This window comes from Triticum urartu, chromosome 1A (genome assembly GCF_056163025.1).
Source record: "Triticum urartu cultivar PI428250 chromosome 1A, HENAU_Tu73, whole genome shotgun sequence".
In the NCBI taxonomy this organism is placed as follows: Eukaryota; Viridiplantae; Streptophyta; class Magnoliopsida; order Poales; family Poaceae; genus Triticum; species Triticum urartu.
In genome coordinates, this window is record NC_141873.1 from 86,598,544 (window position 1) to 86,608,786 (window position 10,243).

The 10,243-nt window shown below is 47.2% G+C and overlaps 1 protein-coding gene across 2 annotated transcripts; it reads right to left on the reverse strand.

Annotated features, from left to right (window-relative positions):
• Positions 1-8,274: 8,274 nt before the first annotated feature.
• LOC125509870 (tryptamine hydroxycinnamoyltransferase 2-like) lies at positions 8,275-10,000 on the reverse strand. 2 transcript variants are annotated; one of them, XM_048674925.2, is made up of 2 exons: positions 9,528-10,000; positions 8,275-9,400 (listed from the first exon to the last, which is right to left on the reverse strand). In XM_048674925.2, the coding sequence occupies exons 1-2, from the start codon at positions 9,897-9,899 to the stop codon at positions 8,456-8,458; spliced, it is 1,317 nt and encodes a 438-aa protein (XP_048530882.2). In that variant the 5' UTR covers positions 9,900-10,000; the 3' UTR covers positions 8,275-8,455. The 2 variants fall into 2 exon arrangements, with proteins under 2 accessions (XP_048530882.2, XP_087369961.1); XM_087513835.1 differs by having other exon boundaries at positions 9,501-10,000.
• Between the last annotated feature and the right edge of the window lie 243 nt (positions 10,001-10,243).

Consider the following 10,243-nt stretch of genomic DNA (forward strand, 5'->3'; position numbering starts at 1 on the left):
GCTAAGTGTTAGTAACTCGAAATAAAAGCTACGGAATAAATGGAGACTAGCTAAAGGTGAGATGACGATATGTGTTGGAAGTATTTCCAAGGTTGATCAAATATCGTATGCTCCCTCTACCATCGAGATTGGTATTAAAACCTAAATAATTGTTATTTGGTGTTTGCGTTGAGCATAGACATGACTGGATTATGTCTATCACGATACGATTATTCATTTAAGGAGAATAATGGTTACTCTGTTTATTTGAATAATACCTTCAATGGTCTTGCACCTAAAATGAATGGTTCATTGAATCTCGATCATAGTGATACACATGTTCATGCCAAAAGATATAAGATAGTAATGATAGTACCACCTACTTGTGGCACTGCCACGTAAGTCATATCGGTATAAAACGCATGAAGAAACTCTATACAGATGGACCGTTTGGACTCACTTGATTTTTGAATCACTTGAGACATGCAAATCATACCACATGGGCAAGATGACTGAAAGCCTCGGTTTCAGTAAAATGGAACTAGAAAGCAACTTGTTGGAAGTAATACATTTTGATGTGTGCAGTCCAATGAGTGCTGAGGCGTGTAGTGGATATCGTTATGTTCTTACTTCACAGATGATTTGAGTAGATGTTGAGTATATTTACTTGATAAATCACGAGTCTGAATTATTGAAAGGTTCAAGTAATTTCAGGGTGAAGTTGAAAGATCGTCGTGACAAGAGGATAAAAGATCTATGATATGATCATAGAGATGAATATCTGAATTACGAGTTTGGCACAGAATTAAGACATGGTGGAAATTGTTTCACAACTAATACAGCCTGGAACACCATAGTGTGATGGTGTGTCCGAACATCATAACTGCACCCTATTGGATATGATGCATACCATGATGTCTCTTATCGAATTACCACGATAGTTTATGGGTTAGGCATTAGAGACAACCACATTCACTTTAAATAGGGCACTACGTAATTCCGATGAGATGGCACCGTATGAACTATGGTTTAGAGAAACCTAAGTTGTCATTTCTTAAAAGTTTGGGGCTGCGACGCTTATGTGAAAAGGTTTTAGGCTGATAAGCTAGAACCCAAAGCGGATAAATGCATCTTCATAGGACACCCAAAACAGTTGGGTATACCTCCTGTCTCAGATCCGAAAGCAATAAGGGATTGTTTCTGGAATCGGGTCCTTTTTCGAGGAAAAGTTTCTCTCGAAAGAATTGAGTGGGAGGATGGTGGAGACTTGATGAGGTTATTGAACCGTCTCTTCAACTAGTGTGTGGCAGGGCACAGGAGTTGTTCCTGTGGCACCTACACCAATTGAAGTGGAAGTTTATGATCGTGATCATGAAACTTCAGATCAAGTCACTACCAAACCTCGTGGGATGACAAGGATGCGTACTACTTCAGAGTGGTACGTAATCCTGTCTTGGAAGTCATGTTGCTAGACAACAATGAACCTACAAGCTATGGAGAAGCGATGGTGGGCCCGGATTCCGATAAATGGCTCGAGGCCATAAAATCCGAGAGAGGATCCATGTATGAAAACAAAGTGTAGACTTTGGCAGAACAGCTCGATGGTCGTAAGGCTGTTGAGTGCAGATGGATTATATTAGCGATTACTGCATTATTTATGAAATCTTGCAGATAGGATGTCAAAACATTGTTTCCTCGACGATTTTTTGAGGAAAGGTTGTATGTGATACAACCGGAAGGTTTTGTTAATCCTGAAAGATGCTAATAAGTATGCAAAGCTCCAGCAATCCTTCTAAGGACTGGAGTAAGCATCTCGGAGTTGGAATGTATGCTTTGATAAGATGATCAAAGATTTTGGGTGTATACAAAGTTTATGAGAAACTTGTATTTCCAAAGAAGTGAGTGGGAGCACTATAGAATTTCTGATGAGTATATGTTGTTGACATATTGTTGATCAGAAATGACGTAGAATTTCTGGAAAGCATATAGGGTTATTTGGAAAGTGTTTTTCAATGGAAAACCTGGATTAAGCTACTTGAACATTGAGCATCAAGATCTATAAGGATAGATCACGCTTAATGGTACTTTCAAATGAGCACACACCTTGACATGATCTTGAAGGTATTCAAGATGGATCAGCCAAAGAAGGAGTTCTTGCCTGAGTTGTAAGGTATGAAGTTAAGACTTAAAGCTCGACCACGGCAGAAGAAAGAGGAAGGACGAAGGTCGTCCCCTATGCTTTTGTCATAGGCTCTATACGGTATGCCATGCTATGTACCGCACCTGAAATGTGCCTTGCCATGAGTCAGTCAAGGGGTACAAGAGTGATCCAAGAATTGATCACAAGACAGCGGTCAAAGTTATCCTTAGTAACTAGTGGACTAAGGAATTTTCTCGATTATGGAGGTGGTAAAAGAGTTCGTCGTAAAGGGTTACGCCGATGCAAACTTTGACACTAATCCAGATTATTCTGAGTAGTAGACTGGATTCGTATAGTAGAACAGTTATTTGGAATAGTTCCAAATATAGCGTAGTAGCTGCATCTACAAGATGACATAGAGATTTGCGAAGTACATACAGATCTGAATGTTGCAGACCAGTTGACTAAAACCTCTCTCACAAGCAAAACATGATCAAACCCAGAACTCATTGAGTCTTAATCACATGATGATGTGAACTAGTTTAGTGACACTAGTAAACTCTTTGGATGTTGGTCACATGGCGATGTGACCTGTGAGTGTTAATCACATGACGATGTGAACTAGATTATTGACTCTAGTGCAAGTGGGAGACTGTTGGAAATATGCCCTAGAGGCAATAATAAATAGTTATTATTATATTTCCTTGTTCATGATAATCGTTTATTATCCATGCTATAATTGTATTGATAGGAAACTCAGATACATGTGTGGATACATAGACAACACCATGTCCCTAGTAAGCCTCTAGTTGACTAGCTCGTTGATCAATAGATGGTTACGGTTTCCTGACCATGGATATTGGATGTCGTTGATAACGGGATCACATCATTAGGAGAATGATGTGATGGACAAGACCCAATCCTAAGCATAACACTAGATCGTGTAGTTCGTATGCTAAAGCTTTTCTAATGTCAAGTATCATTTCCTTAGACCATGAGATTGTGCAACTCCTGGATACCGTAGGAATGCTTTGGGTGTGCCAAATGTCACAACGTAACTGGGTGGCTATAAAGGTACACTACCGGTATCTCCGAAAGTGTCTGTTGGGTTGGCACGAATCGAGACTGGGATTTGTCACTCCGTGTGACGGAGAGGTATCTCTGGGCCCACTCGGTAGGACATCATCATAATGTGCACAATGTGATCAAGGAGTTGATCACGGGATGATGTGTTACGAAACGAGTAAAGAGACTTGCTGGTAACGAGATTGAACAAGGTATCGGGATACCGACGATCGAATCTCGGGCAAGTATCGTACCGCTAGACAAAGGGAATTGTATACGGGATTGATTAAGTCCTTGACATCGTGGTTCATCCGATGAGATCATCGTGGAACATGTGGGAGCCAACATGGGTATCCAGATCCCGCTGTTGGTTATTGACCGGAGAGTCATCTCGGTCATGTCTGCATGTCTCCCGAACCCGTAGGGTCTACACACTTAAGGTTCGATGACGCTAGGGTTATAAAGGAAGTTTGTATGTGGTTACCGAATGTTGTTCGGAGTCCCGAATGAGATCCCGGACGTCACGAGGAGTTCCGAAATGGTCCAGAGGTAAAGATTTATATATGGGAAGTCCTGTTTTGGTCACCGGACAAGTTTCGGGGTCACCGGTATTGTACCGGGACCACCGGAAGGGTCCCGGGGGTCCACCGGGTGGGGCCACCTGCCCCGGGGGGCCACATGGGCTGTAGGGGTGTGCTCGTTGGCCTATATGGGCCAAGGGCACCAGCCCCAAGAGGCCCATGCGCCAAGAGATAAGGAAAGGAAGAGTCCTAAAGGGGGAAGGCACCTCCTAGGTGCCTTGGGGAGGAGGGACTCCTCCCTGGCCGCACCCTTCCTTGGAGGAAGGGCCAAGGCTGCGCCCCCTCTCTCCCTTGCTCCTATATATATGTGGGGGGTGGGAGGGCAGCCATACCAATGTTCTGGTGCAGCCCTCCCCTTCTCCCAAGTACTTCTCCTCTCCCATGATGCTTGGCGAAGCCCTGCAGGATTGCCACGCTCCTCCACCACCACCATGCCGTTGTGCTGCTGCTGGATGGAGTCTTCCTCAACCTCTCCCTCTCTCCTTGCTGGATCAAGGCGTGGGAGACATCGTCGTGCTGTACGTGTGTTGAACGCGGAGGTGCCGTCCATTCGGCACTAGGATCTCCGGTGATTTGGATCACGACGAGTACGACTCCATCAACCCCGTTCTCTTGAACGCTTCCGCTTAGCGATCTACAAGGGTATGTAGATGCACTCTCCTTCCCCTCGTTGCTGGTCTCTCCATAGATAGATCTTGGTGACACGTAGGAAAATTTTGAATTTCTGCTACGTTACCCAACAATGACACCATGATCTCCATCATCGTGTCTTCATGAAGTTGTCTCGCCAACTATTACTTCTATACTATGGCTAACGGTTAGCGATAAAGTAAAGTAATTACATGACGTATAAGTTGACACGCAGGTCATTAATAAATTAAGACAACTCCTATGGCTCCTTCCGGTTGTCAAACTCATCGACATGTAAGTCATGATTCCTATTACAAGAACATGATCAATCTCATACATCATATATCATTCATCACATCCTTTTGGCCATATCACATCAGACGACATATGCTGCAAAAACAAGTTAGACGTCCTCTAATTGTTGTTGCAAGTTTTTACGTGGCTGCTATAGGTTTCTAGCAAGAACATTTCTTACCTACGCCAAAACCACAACGTGATATGCCAATTTCTATTTACCCTTCATAAGGACCCTTTTCATCGAATCCGATCCGACTAAAGTGGGAGAGACAGACACCCGCTAGCCACCTTATGCAACTAGTGCATGTCAGTCGGTGGAACCAGTCTCACGTAAGCGTACGTGTAAGGTCGGTCCGGGCCGCTTCATCCCACGATGCCGCCGAATCAAGATAAGACTAGTAACGGCAAGTAAATTGATAAAATCGACGCCCACAACAACTTGTGTTCTACTTGTGCATAGAAATTACGCATAGACCTAGCTCATGATGCCACTGTTGGGGAACATAGCAGAATTTTAAAATTTTCTACGCATCACCAAGATCAATCTATGGAGTCATCTAGCAACGAGGGAGAGGGGAGTGCATCTACATACCCTTGTAGATCGCACGCGGAAGTGTTCAAGAGAACGGGGTTGATGGAGTCGTACTCGTCGTGATCCAAATCACCGATGACCGAGCGCCGAACGGACGGCACCTCCGCGTTCAACACACATACGGTTGGGAAGACATCTCCTCCTTCTTGATCCAACAAGGGGGAAGGAGAGGTTGATGGAGATCCAGCAGCACGACGGCGTGATGGTGAAAGCAGCGGTGATCTCGGCAGGGCTTCGCCAAGCTCCAACGAGAGGGACAGGTGTTACGAGGGGAGAGGGAGGCGCCAGGGACTTGGGTGCGGCTGCCCTCCCTCCCCCACTATATATAGGGCCCCTAGGGGGGCGCCGGCCCTAGGAAATCCAATCTCCAAGGGGGGCGGCGGCCAAGGGGGGACTTGCCCCCCAAGTCAGGTGGGGCGCCCCCACCCCTAGGGTTTCCAACCCTAGGCGCAGGGGGAGGCCCATGGGGGCGCACCAGCCCACCAGGGGCTGGTTCCCCTCCCACTTCATCTGATGTGGCCCTCCGGGACAGGTGGCCCCACCCGGTGGACCCCCGGGACCCTTCCGATGGTCCCGGTACAATACCGATTACCCCCGAAACTTTCCCGATGGCCGAAACTGGACTTCCTATATATAAATCTTCACCTCTGGACCATTCCGGAACTCCTCGTGATGTCCGGGATCTCATCCGGGACTCCGAACAACTTTCGGGTTACCGCATACTAATATCTCTACAACCCTAGCGTCACCGAACCTTAAGTGTGTAAACCCTACGGGTTCGGGAGACACACAGACATGACCGAGACGACTCTCCGGTCAATAACCAACAGCGGGATCTGGATACCCATGTTGGCTCCCACATGTTCCACGATGATCTCATCGGATGAACCATGATATCGAGGATTCAATCAATCCCGTATACAATTCCCTTTGTCAATCGGTATGTTACTTGCCCGAGATTCGATCGTCGGTATCCCAATACCTCGTTCAATCTCATTACCGGCAAGTCACTTTACTCGTACCGTAATGCATGATCCCGTGACCAAACACTTGGTCACATTGAGCTCATTATGATGATGCATTACCGAGTGGGCCCAGAGATACCTATCCGTCACACGGAGTGACAAATCCCAGTCTCGATCCGTGTCAACCCAACAGATACTTTCGGGGATGCCTGTAGTATACCTTTATAGTCACCCAGTTACGTTGTGACGTTTGGTACACCCAAAGCACTCCTACGGCATCCGGGAGTTACACGATCTCATGGTCTAAGGAAATGATACTTGACATTGGAAAAGCTCTAGCAAACGAACTACACGATCTTGTGCTATGCTTAGGATTGGGTCTTGTCCATCACATCATTCTTCTAATAATGTGATCCCTTTATCAATGACATCCAATGTCCATAGTCAGGAAACCATGACTATCTATTGATCAACGAGCTAGTTAACTAGAGGCTCAGTAGGGACATGTTGTGGTCTATGTATTCACACATGTATTATGATTTCCGGATAACACAATTATAGCATGAACAATAGACAATTACCATGAACAAGGAAATATAATAATAACCATTTTATTATTGCCTCTAGGTCATATTTCCAACACGTAATACTTATGCTATCTTGAGAGAAGCCACTAGTGAAACCTATGGCCCCCGGGTCTATCTTTTATCATATAAATTTCCAATCTATTTTATTTTGTAATATTTACTTTCAATCTATATTATAAAAATACCAAAAATATTTATCTTATTATTATTATCTCTATCAGATCTCACTCTCGTAAGTGACTGTGAAGGGATTGACAACCCCTTTATCGCGTTGGTTGCGAGGTTCTTATTTGTTTGTGTAGGTACGAGGGACTTGCGTGTAATCTGCTACTGGATTGATACCTTGGTTCTCAAAAACTAAGGGAAATACTTACGCTACTTTGCTGCATCACCCTTTCCTTTTTAAGGAAAAACCAACACAATGCTCAAGAGGTAGCAGGGGTAACTAAGAAAGAAATACAAAAAACAAAGACACGGGGGAGGGTTGGGTGCATAGTTTTTTTTTTAGGATTCAACCCAGTAGCATATTGACTGGCCCAAAAACAGCCCAAATCAGGTCACATTGTGTAGGTGCAGAGTGTGGCGGTGGTGTGCTTCTTTTCTCGGTGTTATTATTACTAAACAGTAAGACTTGGCTACCTATGTGATTTGGACCTCTCAACCGTCAGATCATGTGTACGAATGCACTGGATTCGCTTTGGTTGTCCAGGTCGTCACGCACAAACGAACCACCGTTCGCGGGCTGCTACTCCGCAAAATGAGCCACAACTTTCATCTGTAACCCGGCCTTAATAGACAGACGGCCCAGGTCGACTCCAACGTGCACAAAGCATATCCATATCCCGAGCAGGCCTGGTCGAACAGTTTTCCTCGCGCCGGGCTAACCCTATTTCCCGAGATGCTCCTCTAGGAAAAAAATGATCCTCCGTTCGTATAGATCTGTATAAACCAACTTCTTCATGGGAATCGAGAATGTGAATGCGTGGATGATTATAAAAATAAAAACAAAACAAGGTAACGGAATGCATTATGTTATTTTGTGAGATTATGTATCAAACACTAAAGGTACATGTCCAGTTTATAGGGTGGAAGATGTATCCAAATGCGTACTTGTTTGAACTATACCAATGTTCTAATATCCTTCTTCCTTGTGTAATATAATAAGGTCAATGCACTAGTAAGATTTTGTTGTTCTGTAATGACTCATGAACCAAATTTGAATTTTTTATATACATCTCGAAAATAGCAAAATACAAACCTTGAAGTTTGATTTGTAAGAAAATACCACACCATCACATCAACACATCATAATTCAAATTCTACCAGGCATCTCAATCACTTTTGAAATTTATTATGTCTTTATTTTCCATATATTTATTTTCAAATTCATTATTTTTGGAGATAGACAGGCGCAGCAACACGCGCTATCATGTTCTAGTTACTACAAATAAAGTACACCAATCTTTGCAAACATGTTATGGACTATGATTACATGAGTACAAGCCAATGAGCCAAGTATGCAGTTAAGCACGCAAGGAGGCAGTTCTTAGGGAGTATAATATTGTTGTGTTACTCTCTTGTGCATATCTATACGAGTATACTATATGGTCTCTAGATGACTAGTCCATGGAGTAGGATATCTGCTTGAAGGTCTGGACGTGTTCGTCATCGAGCGCCATGAAGAGGTCGACACCGCCCTTGGGGTCGCAGGACGGCACGAAGATCATTATTCCTTCGATGGGCAGATCCGGCGGTAGGAACGCGCAGGGCGGCCCGCAGCCAAAGTCGAGGTCGTGGAAGCGGAACCCGAGCCAGCTGTCAACCTCCAGGTCAGGGCAAAACATTGTGCCCGGCGTCGCTGCCGTCGACGCCAGCTCCTCGCCGCCGTCTTCAATCACGCCGCGCTCCGCCTCCCCGAAGTCGATAAACGACTGGATGTACTCGTCGTCGACGAGCGCGACGGCGTCCCGGATGGCGCCGACCACCGCTGGGTAGCTGCTGGACAGGAGGTCCCGGACCTGCATCCTCGGGAACGCCCAGAGCACCATGTTCCCGAAGAAGTCCATGGGCACGGGAGGCTTTGCGCGGCCGCGGCAGTTGACGGCGACCCTCACCTGCGTGAAATCGTCCGGCGCCAGATCCCGCGCCGCCGTGGTCTTCTTCCACGCGTGCGCAAGGAGGCACTGGAACGTGCTGCAGCGCGTGCCCACACGGGCCTTGAGGTCGGCGACGAACTCGTCCGGGAAGTGCACGGCCAGGTTCTTGATCCTGTCCATGGGGAGGACACCATAGGAGTGGCTCCGGCTGAGCTCGCCCTTGAACTCGATATTCCGGTGATCATGCGCCGGCGTCGGTGGCCTTCGGGGGACAACGGTGGCCGAGCGATCGACGAACGGTGACATGAGGACTGCCGAGTCGGTGCGGACGGCGCTGGCCCACGCGGTGTAGAAGACGCTCATGGACTGACCGTCGGCAACCTGGTGATGGCAGGCGGTGCCGATCACCAGACCGCCGCACGCGTACCTCGTCAGCTGCGCCTGGAAGATGGGCTCATTCGCACGTTCCTGCAACCCAAGATATTGTCAAAATCATCAGCATCTTTTCAACCCTACAGTACTGATATCTAATGTGCTTTATGTTACGTGTAGAAACTCGTATTTGGACGTGTAAAAAGACTCTGCATCTCATCACCTTTTCGGCCTTCGGGTAGAGCTCGTTGATGTGCGCGGACACGTCGTGCGCCAGCGCGTCGGCAAGGTCCGCCTCCACGGTGGCCTCGAGGACAAGCACCCCGGCGTCGTTGAGGTGGAAGCACTTCCGGCTGTGGTCGTCGGCAGCGAACCTCCCGGCAAGGTGCGGGAACCTGGCGACGGCGGCGACGAGGCCGGCCTTGAGCGCCTCGTTGGTCGGCGCCGGCGCGTTCCACGCGAAGACGGCCGGGATGTACCCGTCCGTGGAGGCGCGGTCGAAGACGGTGAGAGGCACCTTCTTGCCGCCGCCGCGGGCCGACTCCCGTGAGGGCTCGAGCACCGTGCTCTGCGTGATCTCCACCGTCACTGCCATTGCTGGAGCAGCCAAGGTTGCAAGCTAACTAATGATCGTATGTGTTTGTGTTGTGTGGCTCGTTGTGTTGTGTGGGTCGTTGGGTTAGCGTAGGTTACTGCGTGCATGTATATATAGGCGGTGGGATTTTTTTGGCGCCAGCCGGCCAGGCCGAATACCCTCGAAGGTAAGTTAATAGGCTGGCTGGTTAGTCAAAATTTGGGTTGGTAACGTTGACGCCACGAGCACCAACCCCGCCAAGGTGCGTGCGTGCGTGTGGCTACTCGATTTTCTGGCTAACGGCGCAAAGATGATTTGTCAGCGCGTGTCCTCTCCTGGCATGCCAAGAGAGAGTGGTGTTCGTA